Here is a 17,533-nt window from a genome sequence, read left to right as displayed (position 1 = left end):
AATCGCCAACTGTTTGCACCACCCAGGCAAATCAAAGGGATACCTTATTAGTATAAGACAATGAATTCAATAACCAGGAGATTCCATTTTAGTTGAAAGATTATTCAGAATTATTCTAGTAGGTATAATTGGGAGGAAAGTAAGAAAGGGGATAGTAAACAGAAAAGAAGGTATTAGTCTTTATATGTAAAAGATATAAATTCCACTGAATAATCAATGACAATCTATTTCGTTTTAAAAATTAAATATGTAATGCTATTTCTAATTGTGAATCCTAGTCTTAATAAATGAAAACATCAGTGTACACACAAGGTGTCTGACAACCAAGAGGCTCAAAACAACTTTCAGTTCCACCTTAAATTGCTAAGACACTGAGTTCTAAGTTGCAGTGGACCTTAATGTGAAGAAGTACTTTGGCCTGAAAATAAAAATAGCAACAGTAATCAGTACATACTGTTTCATTTAGTTCTGTTTGACTTTCACATTAGAGGAAATTTTTGCCACAACTGAAACCAAAATTACGGGGGAAAGTAAGCCTCATAAGTCTGATAAAAAATATAAACATTTTAATTTGGATCCACAAATCTTTGTGTAATGAAAGGAAATGAATAAGTTAAAGTCAACCCACATGTTTTCAAGCAGACTGTATTTGCTTAAATTTCTAGAGTAATTCAAGGGACAATACTGTCTGGAAAAACAGTTACTGTGGATTTTTTGGAGATCCAGTTAAGAATTTAGGAATTTCTGATTCATTTAAAGGATTTCTGATTCATCAAACCCTGAAAATGAAAGCAAATTCAACAGGTATGATAATAAAATGATTTTTATTTTAACAATTATTCCTGCTAAAATAAAAAGTATGTTTGATTTGTTTAATATTTGTTTAATATTAAAAATAGATTTCAGCTACATGGAAGCATAAAAGCTAAAATGTTCAGGCTAGAAAATGGATTTAATTTTTTAATTTACTTAATATTTACCCAATAAACAACCTTTGTTTCAATGCTTTACTTTTAATGAACAGAAAAATTCTTACGTTACAGGAATCAATCTCAACCTAAATCACTCTCTCTCTCTCTCTGACTGTACCTCACTGTCTCATTTTTAATGACAAAACATAGCAAATGTCTGACCAGTACTAGTGAGTCTAACTGTACAACCAGGTAAGCATTTGTATAATGTTCTTTCAAAATGTTCTCCAATGGTCTCTACTGAGCAGACCCCTGAAATAAGCACTTTTGTTTTCATTTGTCTCTTTCTCAATAGTGCCCAATCCATTCTACTGAACAAGCTAGTCTAGGGTTTCCCTTAATTAAGGTTTTACTGCCCTATGGCTAAAAATAATTTCCAGACTTTCATATTTTTATTAGCAAAAAGAATACTTCCATTGGGTCATATAATAGTGATACACACTGATTTTACAGATTTAAATTTAAAATTGCTTTGGGGAAAATATGAATTTATACTAATACTTGGGTTCTTATATACTAGCTTCTATGATCTATCAATAAAACAACTAAGTCTTTAAATAATGAAATGCTAGAAGGCTTTCTGATTACTTCTGACTTTCTAAAGCAAACTTTAAATTCTACCTCAGTTTTAGTAATAGTTTCAGTTAGAACTTTTCTTGTTAAAAGCATGAATGGGTGCTTTCATCCAAGTAAGAGAATGTTGTGACAGAAGCTTTTATAACTATAATATGAAAAAGTCACATTAATGGGTAATTAACAAAACTGGTAACATATTTTAATTGTTTTCTTTTTTTTTCTATTAGATCATGTAATAGAAAAGTAAACAATGCAATATATTATGATAAAGAAATAGGAAACAGAAAAGAGAATATAGACAACTGCTCTATGATTATATTTACTCAAAGATACCACCAGGACAAATATTGATATCATTAAGTGCCATCGAGTCAGTTCCAACTCATAGCAATCCTGAATAGTAGGGATTCTGAGGCTTTAAATCTTTGCCAGAGCAGAAAGTCTCATCTTTCTCCTTTGGAGCAGCTGGTGGGCTCAAACCGCCTACCTTGTGGCTCTTAATCCAGGGCTTATCATATGTATCCCCTGTGCTCTCTATGGCAAAATAAATGCCCAGAAATAATCAACATTAGCAGAGAATAGCAATGATAACAAAATATATATATACACACCATGCACTCTTCTGGATTCTGTCAAGAAAATAGAGATGAAGGCATGAGATAATTGACAGTTATGAATGGATTTCAAATCAGAAAACTACACTTAGTGAAAAGGGAACACGACAAGGTTACGCTACTGAGGTTAAGAATCTAAAATGATTAGGAGAATAATGTCTAAGATGAGCTTAGATTTAGAAAAGAAATTGTTATTCAGAGAAAGTCTTTCTGCCCAACAAGCCCAAAAGGAGGGAGACATTAAGAATCCCTTTCTTTTCAGAGAGACTACAGTCAAGAGGTCATGATTCAAACTCAAGTTTATGTGATTAAGTGCGGATCTCACAAAGTAATTTTTTTTCTGATTTCCTGCTTTGTGACAAGAACTGTTAAAGATCTGAAAAAACAAAAAGACTATATATATATATTTAAATAGTGGGAAGTGAAGGCGGGGAGGGAAAAAAAATCCATCATGATATGTGCCATGAAGAGAATCAACAAGGAGACGATGACCAGGAAATGTTCAGAGAGCTACAGTAGATTACTGTAAAGAGTTAAGTTTTCATTCTCAAAGAGAACAGAAGTTGCCTGAAAATTTTGAACAGACAATCAACAGGTTCTAACAGTTGGAAAATATTTTAATCTGTGTAGGCAAAGGTAGAGGTAATGATATAGGCAGGTGAAGATGTTAGCTTTGAATCAGCTTGATTGTAGATCTATTCTGAACATAGAATCAGATTGCTTATATACTGAATTTGCAATATCACACACATATACAAATGTATCAATGATGACTCTTAAAAGTTGTGATCTGAACAAAATGAAAGATGAGGTCATCACTTACTGAGATGGGAGAGACTGAGAACAGAAATTGGAAGGATAACAATTAGACATTCTAGTGGAGATCAGCAATACATATCATTTGGGTTTATGTATTCATGGAGAGAACTGGCTCAAAAATTCTGATTTGGGAAGCATCAGCATTTGCAGGGATGGCACTTAATGCCATGAAACCAGATGAGATCACTAAGGGAGAGCATGGAAGAGAAAAGGTTCAAGGATACTCCATTATTAGGAATTCAGGGAGTTGAAGAAGAGCCAGTACAGAAATCTAGTAAGAAAGAGTAAAATACTGTGTTCTAGAGGATAAATGGAGTCCTGCTGTGGTGCTGTAAGATAAGCCCTGGACTGCTAACCACAAGACTGGTGGTTTAAACCTAAAAACTTGGAAACCTTACGCAGGGTCTCTATGAGTCAGAACCAACTCAATGGCACTTAACAACAACAGAGTTAAATGAAGCAAGTGTTCAGAGGAAGGCATCATCAACTGTGTCAAACGCAGCAGATAAATCAAATAAAACAAGGACAAAGAACTGTCCAACAGCACTGTGAAGGTCATTGGTGATCCTGTCAAGTATAATTCTGGCAAAGTAGTAGGGATAAAAGCCTGAGTCAAGTGGCTCCAAGTAGTAAAAATTTAAAACAAAACTATTTTGAGTTTTGACATAAAGAGAAGCAGAGAGATAGTCGGTAGCTAGAGGAGACTGTGGAATCAGGGAGATTTACAGAGTAGAATTGCCTCACAGGGTTTCCAAGGTTGTAATGTTTACAAAAGTACACTTACACAGCTTTCTCCCTTGGAGTGCTGGTGGGTTTGATTAGTAGCCAAATATTTAATCACTGTACCAGCAAGGTTCTCTTCTCATATAATCAGAATATCCAGCACTTACAATGGAAAGAGCAACTGGCTTTGTAATTGAGAGATACCATGCCACAGTAATAAATCTATAGTCTATTGTTGTTGTTATGTGCGATGGAGTCGATTCCAACTCATAGCAATCCTGTACAGAGTTTCCAAAAAACATCTGGTGGGTTTGAACTGCTGACCATGTGGTTCAAAGTCCAGTACTGATCCTACAGCGCCACACCAGTAGTTCAAACAGAAAAGTAGCACTGGTGTGCTAGTCAAGCACCCCCCCTGCTAACTGAAAGGCATTTGTTGTTGTTCAGTACTGCTGAGTTGGAATCAAGGGTTTCTGAGAAGCAGCTGGTGAGCTTGAGCCACCAAACTTGTAGTTCAAACTGACCTTGTGGTCTATAGCATTAACCCACAGTGCCACACAGCATGATAAAACTAACAAGGTTACTTAAACTTTTGTTTCTGGCTCAATGCAATATGTGACTTCATTAATTTCTAAATACTAATTTTGTCTTCAACACAGTTCTTTCCTTATGAACATTACTTTATACCTTTAAACACTGACATCAATTTGTTTTACATAACTATCAATTTAAACAAGAAGTATTCTGTTTTGTTCATTTTTTACGTAATATATTTCTTTTCTATTTGTAACAGGACAAAAGAAAACCATGGAATTTTTAAGTCAAGTATGTGTCTTCTTCTTCTTTTTTGGAGTCAAAGTATATTGTCAACATGAAACCTATCAGTGGGAAGAAGACTATGATCAAGAGTCAGATTATACCTATCAACCAGAATTCCAATTTCATCAAAATGTAGAATATGGAAATCCTTTTCATCAGCATACTTTAGGATGTGCTAGAGAATGTTTTTGTCCACCTAATTTTCCATCATCAATGTACTGTGATAACCGCAAACTCAAGACTATCCCAAATATTCCAATGCACATTCAGCAACTCTATCTTCAGTTCAATGAAATAGAAGCTGTGACTGAAAATTCATTCATTAATGCAACTCATCTTAAAGAAATTAATCTCAGCCACAACAAACTTAAATCTCAGAAGATTGATTATGGTGTACTTGCCAAGTTTTCAAGTCTACTACAACTTCACCTAGATCATAACAATTTAGAAGAATTTCCATTTCCTCTTCCTAAATCTTTAGAAAGACTACTTCTTGGCTATAATGAGATCTCTAGAGTACAGAAAAATGCCATGGATGGATTAGTAAACTTGACCATGCTTGATCTTTGTTATAATCATCTTCATGACTCTATGTTCAAAGAAAAAATCCTTTCCAAAATAGAAAAACTAATGCAACTAAACCTATGTAGTAACAGATTACATTCAATGCCTCCTGATCTACCTTCTTCACTTATGTATCTGTCTTTAGAAAATAACTCCATTTCTTCTATACCAGAAAATTACTTCAAGAAACTTCCAGAACTTCATGCTCTACGAATGTCACATAATGAACTACAGGACATTCCATATAATATATTTAATCTTTCCAACCTTAGAGAGCTCAATGTTGGACATAACAAATTGAAGCAAGCATTCTATATTCCAAGAAATCTGGAACACTTATATATAGAAAATAATGAAATTGAAAGTATGTAAAATTGTTATTATTTCCTAAAGAGAGAAAGGAATTATATTGTTACCTTTTACAGAACGATCTTTAATATTCTATGTTTTATATATGGTTGCTTTGAAGTTGGGTGGTGGCAGAGTGGGTTAAGTGTTGGACTGCCAACCAAGAAGTCAGTGGTTCAAACTTACCATTGTCTGCTCCCGTAAAGGTTTATAGTTGCAGAAACACAAAGGAGCAGTTTACTCTGTCCTATAAGGTTACTCTAAATAGGAATCAACTTGAGAGAAGTGGATTTGGTTTCGCTTTGGAAAGTGGCTCTGGAACTGACAGAAACTGCCTAGAGAAAGATGTACCATAAAGTTTAAGTCTTTTCTATTAAACTTCACCACCTTCAGTACTGAGAACTACTACTAGAGGGTATATGAAGAAATATGAATATCTTGAATAGTAGTTTATAGGTGATTTTTCCTTTCTCTTTTTGTTTTTTGAAAAGATACTTTTAGTAAGAATTTATTATTTAAATATTAAGAAGAAATAAATATCATATTTATTTTGGTAATGTACAACTCATTTGTAATTTCATTGATTAACAAAAATATTAAACCTAATTCTACTTATAAATATTTTAATAGATAAAAGGATATCAAATCTATAAAATTTTAATAAAATACATAAAGGATATTGGATGGAATGTAGTAGGATTAATTTCTAATTTGTTTTTTTCAGGTATTAATGCTACCATGATATGTCCATCTATTGAACCACTACATTACCACCATTTAACATACATTCGTTTGGACCAAAATAAGCTAAAGGAACCAATAAGCTCATACATTTTCTTTTGTTTCCCTCATATCCATAGTATTTACTATGGTGAACAAAGAAGTACTAATGGCCAAACAATACAACTGAAGACCCAAGTTTTCCAAAGACATCAAGATGACGACAATGATGATCACGATGATCACCATAATGCTTATGAAGATGGAGAACAAGAAGGAACAGAAGAAAATTTTGACCCTCATTACTATGAAATTCAAGAATGGCAGGAAATTATATAGGTATATATTGATGTCTTTACAAAGCATTACTTAATGTAAATGTTACAAAATAATGAATTCAAGTTGCTGATAAAATTTGCTTCATTAGGATTAGACTTTATAATAAATGATAGAAATATGAAATATATTAGAGTGAAAAGTAGAAATCAAAAACTAAACTTTAATGCTTTCTTACACTTTTTAAATGAAAAATATCATGTTGGGGGAAAAAGAGAATGTGCCATTTCTATTAATAGTAATTTTTCAAAGAATGATTGTAGGAGTAGTTTTAGAAGCTAAAAGCTAGAAATCATAAACTTTGAGTCATTATGTAATCATGTTCAAATTACAGGCAGCCATTCATTATAAAGGAGCTCTGGTAGCATAGTGGTTACAAATTGGGCTACGAACCTTAAGGTCAGCAGTTCGAAACTACCAGCTGTTCTGTGGGAAAAAGATGAGGCTTTCCGCTCCAGTAAAGACCTCGGAAACCCTGTACAAGGTCGCTATGAGTCAGAACTGACTCCATAGCACATAACAACAACAACATTCATTATAAGGAGTAGATTATTTTCTTTGTCCTGATCTCCAGAAAGCCTTTCACAGTTCTATCTATAATCCCATTAAGATGATATTCACTCCTCAGATCCCACCATTGAAAGAAGAGAACAATAGTATTGATTTTCAAGTAGTTATCTTACTAAAGAGTCCTGGTGTGGCGCTGTGGGTTAATGCACCAGACTGCAAAGCCATTTGAACTGTAAGGTTGGCAGTTCAATCTCACCAGCTGCTCCTCGGAAACCCTATACAGGGTTGCTATGGGTCAGAAATGACTCGACCACTATAACAATAACAACAACACCTTACTAATGATCTATGGGATACAGATACAAAACATCACATAGTTTTGTTTTTCTCTCAGAGAACCAAAGCAACAGAACAACAATCCTGTATACAGATAGCTAAAACATGACCAAATTATCATCCTTCAATCATTATTTTAGCAAATTTTAATTGTTAATAAAAACAATTTTTACTGTGCTCCACTTGAACAAGTATGTTTTATAGTAAATTCAACTACAGAAAAGCTTCTTGGGTTAATTTATATAAGAATTTGCTAAAAATCAGGGGATCAGAGACACTCAGAGGTAGTGAGTCCCAGGGAAGAGCTATCTACAATAACTTCACTAGAGCAAGCTCTGCTCGAAATCTGCAAAGTCGACCCTGGCCTTTCTTGGACTGGGTCTCACTAGAAAAGGGATTAAACTGACATGTGGGGTAGAGGAGAAAAAAAAAGGGGGAGGTGTGTGATCCATGTGAACCCGCTGGATTCAGTGTGGCCATTTTGAACTTTCTCAGGTGTCTGTGAAGGCAAGCGGTCAGTAGGTAGCACAGCACACCACATACTGGTGGAGACAGAGAGCCACTGACCTTTATTTTTTTGTGGGTGGGTTTTGTTTGTTTCTTACCTCTCCTTGCAAGACCCATCATTAGACAACAACTGCAGCCATAAAGCCAAGTCACACCATACCCTCTACAACCCCAATATTTGGGCAACAGTCAATCCCAGCTGCTGTACAATCAACATCAGTTAAATCCACTCTGAATTAACTGTACAAACAGTGAATAGAGAAGCTCCTCTTCTGATCACATCCACCAGGAGGCAGTTGGTGAGTTCCTAAGAATATTTAATCAACTTAATACAAATATAACAACACCACAATGCCTAGAAAGCAGCAGGAAATTTCTATTCACTTGAAGAAACAAGACAGAGTAGCTCAAACAACTGACCAAGAAGGAAAGCTACAAAAAGTTTTTGAGGAAGAAGAAGCACTGAAACTACCTTAAAAATAGTATGTTGCTGTTGTTGTTAAACGCCATCACATTAGTTCCAACTCATAGAGACTCAGTTTAATGTTTCCAAGAAGCAACTGGTGAGTTTGAACCACTTACTTTGTTGCTCAAACCAACCTTGGAATCCTGTGCTTATCCTACAGCACCAAGCCAGGACTCCATAAAAGAATATGGCATGGCATGGCGGTGTGCCATGGAGTTGATCCCGACTCATTGCAACCCTGTACAGGGTTTCCAAGGTTATTTAGGTGCATCCAAATGATTGAAAGAAGGGTTGAGGAAAACAAGGAAGAATTCAGAACAGCGCTACAGGAACAATCAAAGAAAAATAGATGAAGGATTGGGGACAATACAAAACTTGAAAACAGAAATCCAGAAGATCAATACTAAGATGTAAGAAACACACAATACACTGAAAGGGTAAAGGAGTAGATTTGAATCAATGGTTACAAGAACTAGTGAGATTGAAGATAAATCTCTCAATACTAGCAAGATAGACGAACAATCAGAAAATATCTGAAGAAATCCTAAAATTTACATGGAAAAACATGAAAAGGAATAACCTATGGTTGATCAGAATTCCAGAACAGGAAGAGACAAAGAAAACTATAGTAAAGATAGTTGAAGAGTTGCTGGAAGAAAAATTTCTAAACATCATGAAAGATGAGATGATAAGCATTCAAGAAGTTAAATGAATTCCAAACAGGATACACCCCAAAAGAAGATCACCAAGGAATAACATAATCAAATTCCAAAATCAAAGACAAGGGAAGAATCCTGAAAGCAGCTAAGAGAAAACAAAATGTTACCTATAAAGGAAAACCAGTAAGATTCACTTCTGATTTCTCAGCAAAAACCATGCAGGCAAGAAGGCAATGTGAAGGCATATGCAAAACTCTGAAAGAAAAAATTACTGCCAACCAAGAATCATATACCCAGCAAAACTGTCCCTCAAATATGACTGTGAGATTAGAACATGTCCAGAGAAACAGAAATTAAAAGAATTTGTAAAAACCAAGCCAATTTAGAACTTGCCAGTGAAAGAGGCCTTTTGCAGAGCCTTTGTAGGGTAAGAGACCTTAGGTGAAATCCTGATCCCCATCCAGAACCTTCTGAGATGGGAAATTCCCTCTTGAAGACACAAGCAGACCATCCTGGAGCAGCTGGAGGAATAGAAGATACTTCTTGAAAGAAAAGACCAGCAGGGAAAACAAAAAACAAAAATGGCAGTCTGATTGGCTACTACAAGAATAAGCAAGTTGTTCGCAAGGGAGCCATCAAGGTAGGCAATTAAGTCCCTTCAGGACAAACCCCCTCCCAAGATTGAAACTCAAAGGGAATACATGAGCAGGCATGTAAGCTTGCTGGTGACCACATTAGTCTACTGGTGAGAAGAAGTGGTGAAAAGCAGCAATGAAAAGGTGGGCTAAGTCCAACCAAGTTACATTGACCCCCACTGACCTGGAATATGGTTGGCCCGAAGTACGGTGAGACTTGGTGACTCCTCAACACATGGACAAGGACATGGTCATGGAAGGCTAGTGCATTCAGTTGGTATGAAGTGAGGGGATATGTACAAGGGTGCACAAATTTGCAGAGAGTGCCCATTGGACCTAGTTCAGAAGCCAACTAGAGGAAGGAAAAGGGGGAGGGTTTTTTGTTTTGTTTTTAAAGAAAGCAAGTGTAAATCACTATAATCTGATGAGCTTGACATATAGTTATGGATGTAGTAGCTTAAATTAGCAACCAAGAGGGAAAGAATCTTTATAGTAAGGATCATTCTCATCCCCTCTGTACACAGGGTTCACAGCCTGGACATTGACTACGTAAAATGGGGGAGCTGTAAGGGCACAAAGTAACTAGCTTACAGGTTTTCAAGAGGGAGTTTAGGTTCAGAGTGTGCAGGGGAAGGTAGAATCCTCACTGAGTGGTTTACATCCTGTCTAGACAGGTCTAGTGAAAGGAGATGGGGACAAGACTCTCATGATTCAATAGTGACTAATTGTTACCATGACTAATTGCAATTGTCGCAACGGTAAAGGTAGAAGTTTTGTAGCAAAAAGGGGTGAATAGTCAATCTTACAGTCCAGGAGCAGAGGACCCTGAGACCATCAAGGGCAAGAGTATGGACCCTACCCAGAGAAGCGGTGACATCAGAGATGGAGGCAGTGAAGATGACATGGAGAAATAAAGTAGCTAAAGACTCTAGATTCGAGGAGGGAGAGACGATATGTGCTGGCGGCTGGGGGGCAAGCTTATAGGGTATACCCATTGACTGTTTGAATGACTGTATATTCCTGAGTATTTTGGTTCATATCCAAAAAAAACCCAAAAAACAGAGGGAACCGAAGCAAATACTGTTGAATGATGAAGCATGCAGGGGATTGTAATCACTGTAATGAAATGAATATGATAGGATGAGTGTAAAACTGATGTTCCTCCATGTAAACTATCACTCAATTCACAATAAACACTTAAAAAAAAACCAAGCCAACTTTACAAATTCAATTCAGAAGTATCCAGAGTAAAACAAAACTACAAAACTGAAGACATGAAATCAGAGCTATCAATCTAATATGAAGACAACAACAGAGCAAAGAGAGGGAAAGGTATACTTACAGAATACCAAATGGCAAGGAAGTCAAGTAGTTTAAAATTGATGAAGAAATTAATAATTATAGGATAACCTCAAAGAAATGTAATACATGTTCATATCAAATCAATAAAAGAAAGCTTTATAAATATTTTGTTAATATTAAAACTCAGAAGAAAGTGAAAAGAAAAAGAACAACAAAAATAAAATCAGCACAGAAAAAACTATGGAACAAAGAAACCAGCAGCACCACAAAAAAACTACACACACACATCAAAATGACTGTAATAAATTCATACATATTGACAATTATGCAGAACATTAATGGATTAAATACAATAGTCAGAAGACAATGTGAAGCAGAATATATAAACAAAATAGGATCCTTCAATACGTGTTTACAAGACACACACCTTACACCCAAATACAAACATACATTAAGAATCTAAAGATTAAAAAAAAATAAAAATAAAAAAGAATCTAAAGATGGAATAAATTTTATCAAGTTAATGGAGTCCTGGTGTGGTGCTGTGAGTTAATGCATTGGACTCCAAAGTCAGTTTGAACCTCAAGGTTGGTGGTTCAAGTTCACCAGTTGCTCCTGGAAAATACTATACAGGGTTGCTTTGGGTTGCAACCAACTCAACAACACTTAACAACAACAACAATGGCAATCAAAAACAAGCAAGAGTGGCAATACTACAACACAGAGGAACTAAGCAACACAATCAACTTGAACTCATTTACACAGAATAACAGCATTCTACACATTAATTTCTATGCACATGGAATATTTTATAGAATAGACCACATGGTATGTCACAAAGCAAGTCTCAATAAATTTAAAAACATTAAAATATTACAAAGCATCAACTCAGATCACAATTCTATAAAATTAGAAATCAACAATAGGAAGATCAAGGAAACAAAATCAAATATATAGAAACTGAATAAAATACTGCATAAAAGCCAGTGGGTAATAGAAAAAACAAACAAAAAAAGGAAATTAAAAAATTCTTTGAAGCAAATGACAATGAAAATTCAACATACCAAAAAGCCTTTTGGGCACAGCAAAAGCAGTGCTTAGAAGGCAATTTATAGCAATAAATGCACAAATCCAAAAAAAAAGAAACACAATCAACACATTAACACAACATCTCCAACAATTAGAAAAAGACCAAAAAAGTATGCCTACAGTCACCAGAAGAAAAGAATAAAAATTAAAGCAGAAAAACAAGTGAAGTTGAAAACAAAACAAAATAGAAAGAATAAACAAAACAAAAACCTGGTTCTTTGAGAGGATTAATAAAATTAAAAATAATTGGTAAATCTTGAAAAAGAAGAAGAAGACACAAATAACATGCATAGGAAACAATATGAGTAAAGTTACAATAGAATCAACAGAAAGAATCTATTGCCCATTCTTGATAAAAAAAAACCACCCAACAAAGTAGGAACTGAAGGGAAATTCCACAGCATAATTAAGAGTTGTGGGTTAATGTGCTGGATTGCAAGGTTGGTGGTTCAAGCTCAACAGCGGCTCCTTGGAAACCCTATACAGGGTTGCTGTGGGTCAGAACCGACTCAATGGCACTTAACAAAAACAACAACAAACAACCAACAGCCAACATCACTCTCAATGGAAAGAAATTGAAAGCACTTCCCCTTTGTGAAACAAGGTTGCCCTTCGCCATACTTATTCAATATTGGGTTGGTAGTCTTAGCCAGAGTTCATAAGGCAAGAAAGGGAAACAAAAGGTCTCCAATGAGCAAAGAAAAAGTCAAAATCACTTTATTTGCAGGTGAGATGAGCCTATCTACAGAAAATCCCAAAGACTCGGTAAGAAAATTAGTGGAACTCATTGAAAGATTCAGTGAAGTGGCAGGTTATAAAACCAATATACAAAGATCAGTTGAATTCCTCTATACTGATAAAGGCAGTTCTGAAAAGGAAATTATGAAAACAATATTCATCCATAGGATGATAAAATATTTAGGAATAAATCTAACCAAAGAAACAAAAGACCTATACAAAGAAAACTACAAAACACTAGGATAAGAAACCAAAAGAGAATTATAAAAATGGAAGAATATACCACACTCATGGATAAGAAGACTTAACATTGTGAAAATGTCAATAATACCCTAGAACAATCTATAGATACAATGCAATCATAATCCAGATTCAATACAGAGATGAAAAAAAAAAGATCACTAGCTTTATATGGAAAGAGACCTCTGTTAAGCAAAGCATTGCTTAAGAACAAAGTTGAAAGTCTTTCAGTTTCTGATCTCAAAATTTACTACACAGCCACAGTGGTCAAAGAGTTTGGTACTGGCACATCAAAAGATACATAGATTAATGGAACAGAATTGAGAAGCCAGAAGTAAATCCTTCCACAAACAGTCAACTGATCTTTGACAAAGGGCCAAAGCTCATCAAATGGGGATGGGATTATCTCCTCAACCAATGGTGCTGGCAAAACTAGAAACCCATTTGTAAAAGAATGAAATAAGACCCATACTTCACACCATATACAAAAACAAAGTCAACATGTATTAAAAACTATAAAGATCATCAATGAAAAAATGTGGACAAACTTAGAGACTCTAATATATGGCATACATGCACTATCAGACTTTGCAAAAAACACACAAACAGTAGAAGGCAAAATAGGTAACTGGAAACACCTAAAAATTAGAAACTTATGTGCATAAAAAGATTTTACCAAAAAGCAAAAGGGAGCTCACAGACTGGGAAAAGATGTTTAGCAAAATGGTATTATACAAGAGACTAATATCTAAAAATATATAGAAAATTACAACACCTGTACAAGAAAATGACAAAGAACCCAATTTTAAAAATGGGCACAGGACATGAACAAATACATCACCAAGGAACCATTCAGGCAGACAATAAACATGAAGAAGCGTAGAACTCTGGTAGCACAGTAGTTACGAATTGGGCTGTGAACTGCAAGGTCAGTAGTTCAAAACTACCAGCTGTTCTGCAGGAGAAAGATGAGGCTTTCTGCTCCCATAAACATTTATAGCCTCGGAAACCCTGCACAGGGTCACTATGAGTCAGAACCGATTCCATGGCACATGACAACAACAACAACAACAACAAACAATCATTAACCATTAAAGAGAGGCAAATCAAAACAACAAGGAGATATATCATCTCACACCAGAATTAATGGTGAAGTTCAAAAAAACAAAAAACAGTGAGTAGTATTCAATCTGTCTAGGCAGGGTTGATGCAATGAAATGCAGACGGGTCTCTTGTGATACAATAGTGAATAGTTGTTATCACGACTGATTGTGAGGGTTGGAAATGTAAAGGTGGACGTTTTATAGCAAGAGGGGAGTGATTAACTTTTCAGTCTAGGAGCATAGGTCCCTAGGACTATCAAGGGAGAAGAGCAGAGAGCGGGACCCTACCCAGAGAAGCAGTGATGCCTGAAATGTAGGCAGAGATGATGACGTGGAGCGATGGAGCACCTGGAGACTTTACACCCAGAAAGGGAGAGCGACTGTGTGCTGAAGACCTGGGAGGCACGGGGGAAGGATTGCATGGAGGGGATTGTAACCATGGCAATGAGACGATATATGATAGAATGAATGTAAAACTAATGTTCTCCCATGTAAACTATCACATAATTCACAATAAAACATTAAAAAAAAAAAAATGCTGGCAAGGGTGTGGAGAGACTGGGATACTCCTACATTATACTCCTACATTACAGGTATGCTACTTTCTCAGAAAGTTGGAAATAGAAATATTGTTTGACCCAGTAATCCTTCTACTTGTTACATATTCACAAGAAATACAAGCCAGACACAAGTAGATATATCCACACCAATATTCATCACAGCATTATTCATAATAGCAAAAATAAGGAGATACTCTCAGTGCCCATCAATGGAAGAATGGATAAACAAACTTTGGTACATACACATAATGGGATACTATGCAACACTGAAGAATAACGATTAATCTGAAAAACATCTCATAACATGGATGAACCTGGAGGAAATTATGTAGAGTGAAATTAGTTACAAAAGTATAAATATTGTATGAGACCATTACTGTAAAAGTTTAAGTAAAGGTTTCCATACTAAAATAAACAGTTTTTGATGGGTAACAGAACCAACTTATAGCGACTCTATGCACAACAGAATGAAACACTGCCTGGTCCTGGGACAACCTCACAATTGTTGCCACACTTGAGCCCAACAATGTTGCCACTTTGTCAATCCATCTCACTGGAGGGTCTTCCTCTTTTTTACTGATCCTCCACCTTACCAAACATGATATCCTTCTCGAGTGACTTATGTCCAAAGTATGAGAGACAAAGTCTGGCCATCCTGGCCTCCAAGGAACACTCTGCCTGCACTTCTTCCAACACAGATCTGTTGGTTGTTTTGGCAGCCCATGGCACTTTCAATAGTTTCCTCCAACACCATAACACAAAAGCATCAATTCTTCTACAGTCTTAGTTATTCACTGATGATGGTGATAGGATATTACTATTCAATTGTTAGTAACTGTTAGCAGAATTGTGATGGTCAAAACTGTAAATGTAGAAGATGTGTAACTAAAAGGGGGGAGTAGCTAATCTGATATTTCAGGAACAGACGATCCCAGGACCATCAAGAAGAATATGAGTGAAGTGTGAGACCCCTACTTAGAAAAGTGGCAACAGCAGGAGCGGTGGCATGGAAAGACAGAGGGCTGTAGGTCCATGGACTGAATAAGTTTGTGTGCCTGCAGGCAGGAGGCTAGCTTGCAGAATGTGTCTTTTATACATCTAAAGGAACATATATTTTTTGTTTTGTATGTGTGCAGCAAATATTTCTGCTTTGTTCATTTGTGAAATAATAGATATAAATGGGGAACCACACGGAGGAAGGTAGGATTATTGTTGCAGGGAGGGGGTTATAATCACTGAGATCAAAGAAAGTATATGATTTGATAAGTATAAAACTGATGATATTGTGTGTAACCCTTCATACAACTCACAATAAAAGTTAAAAAAAAAAAAACCACTCCATAATAGATAAAGATGGACATTATCTCATGATTAAAGGGATAATTGAACAAGATGATATAACCTTAATAAATATCTATACTCCCAAAGAACTCCAAAATATATGAAGCAAATTTTAATAGATTTGATGAAAGAAATAGATGAATCTACAATAATAGTGGGTGATTTGAATATACAGCTTGCAAAAATGGATAGAACAACTAGAAAGAAACTTGACAAGGACACAGAAGAACTGAACAACACAATCAGCCAGCTGGACCTCATAGTTGTGTACAGGGCATTCAACCCAACAACACCACAATACACATTCTTTTCGAGTGCACATGGAACATTCTCCAGAACAGACTGTCTTAGGCCACAAAAAATCTCCATAAATTTACAAATATGAAAATAATACAAAACATCTCCTCAAACCACAATGGTATCAAATTAGAAATCAACAATAGGAAGACCAAGGAAATAAAGTCAAATACATGGAAACTGAATAACACCCTGCTGAAAAGTGACTGGGTAGTAGAAGAAATTAAATGTGAATTCACAAAGTTCCTAGAAACAAATGAGAACAAAAACACAAAGTACCAAAATCTTTGGGACCCGGCAAAAGCGGTGCTGAGGACAATTTATTGCAAAAAATGCACACATCCAAAAAGAAGAAAGAACCAAAATTAACACATTAACACAACATCTAGAACAATTAGAAACAGATCAACGGGGGGGAACCTACATCCACCAAAAGAAAATAAATAATAAAGAATAGAGCAGAAATAAATGAGATAGAAAACAGAAAAACTATAGAAACAATCAACAGGACAAGAAGCTGGTTCTTTCAAAGGATTAACAAAATTGACAGACCATAGGCAAACCTAACAAAAGAAAAGAGGGCGAAAATACAAATAACATGCATTAGAAACCACATGGGCGATGTCACAACGGAACTGAAGGACATCAAAAGGATAAATACCGAATACTATGAAGAAAAGTACTCCAACAAATTTGAAAACTTAGAAGAGATTAATACCTTTTTTAGATAAACACGACCTACCTAATCTTACACACTGAACAACAGACCCATAACAAAAGAAGAAATTGATCAGGTCATCAAAAGACTCCCAAACAAAAAAAGTCCAGGCCCAGATGGCTTCACTGGTGAGTTCTACCAAACACTGAGGGAAGAGCTGTCACCAATTCTACTCAAATTATTTCAGAAGCTAAAGAGGATGGGAAACTTCCTAATACATTTTATGAAGTAAGCATAACCCTCATACCAAAACCATGGAAGGATATCACTAAGAAACAAAATTATAGACCAATATCCCTCATGAACATAGATGCAAAATTTCTCAACAAAATCCTAGCCAATAGAATCCAGCACCACATCAAAAAGATAATAAATCATGATCAAGTGGGATTCATATCAGGGATGCAAGGAAGGTTCAACATTAGAAAAATGATCAACGTTATCCACTATATAAATAAGAAAAAAGAAAAGAACCACATGATCTTATCGATTGATGCAGAAAAGGCATTTGACAAAATCCAACATCCATTCCTGATAAAAAC

At 35.6% G+C, this 17,533-nt stretch overlaps 2 protein-coding genes across 2 annotated transcripts in view; one reads left to right on the top strand and one right to left on the bottom strand.

Moving 5' to 3' along the window:
* CENPP (centromere protein P) overlaps window positions 1–17,533 on the bottom strand; it is a 422,858-nt gene that overhangs the window by 266,251 nt on the left and 139,074 nt on the right. The gene's annotated exons all lie outside the window — the stretch shown is intronic.
* On the top strand, window positions 735–6,538 carry OMD (osteomodulin). Its single transcript, XM_006876769.1, has 3 exons — window positions 735–804; window positions 4,497–5,450; window positions 6,159–6,538. Exons 1-3 carry the CDS (start codon window positions 786–788, stop codon window positions 6,491–6,493), a joined length of 1,308 nt encoding a protein of 435 aa, XP_006876831.1. The 5' UTR covers window positions 735–785; the 3' UTR covers window positions 6,494–6,538.

The sequence above is a fragment of the Chrysochloris asiatica genome, unplaced genomic scaffold (genome assembly GCF_000296735.1).
Source record: "Chrysochloris asiatica unplaced genomic scaffold, ChrAsi1.0 scaffold00412, whole genome shotgun sequence".
Taxonomy (NCBI): Eukaryota; Metazoa; Chordata; class Mammalia; order Afrosoricida; family Chrysochloridae; genus Chrysochloris; species Chrysochloris asiatica.
This window is presented reverse-complemented; position numbering and strand designations above follow the sequence as displayed.

What these genes read in the sequence shown, in the direction of transcription:
- OMD (XM_006876769.1), top strand. An exon ending in AGAAAATAATGAAATTGAAA is followed by an intron (nt 5,451 to 6,158) that starts GTATGTAAAATT and finishes TGTTTTTTTCAG; the next exon opens with GTATTAATGCTACCATGATA.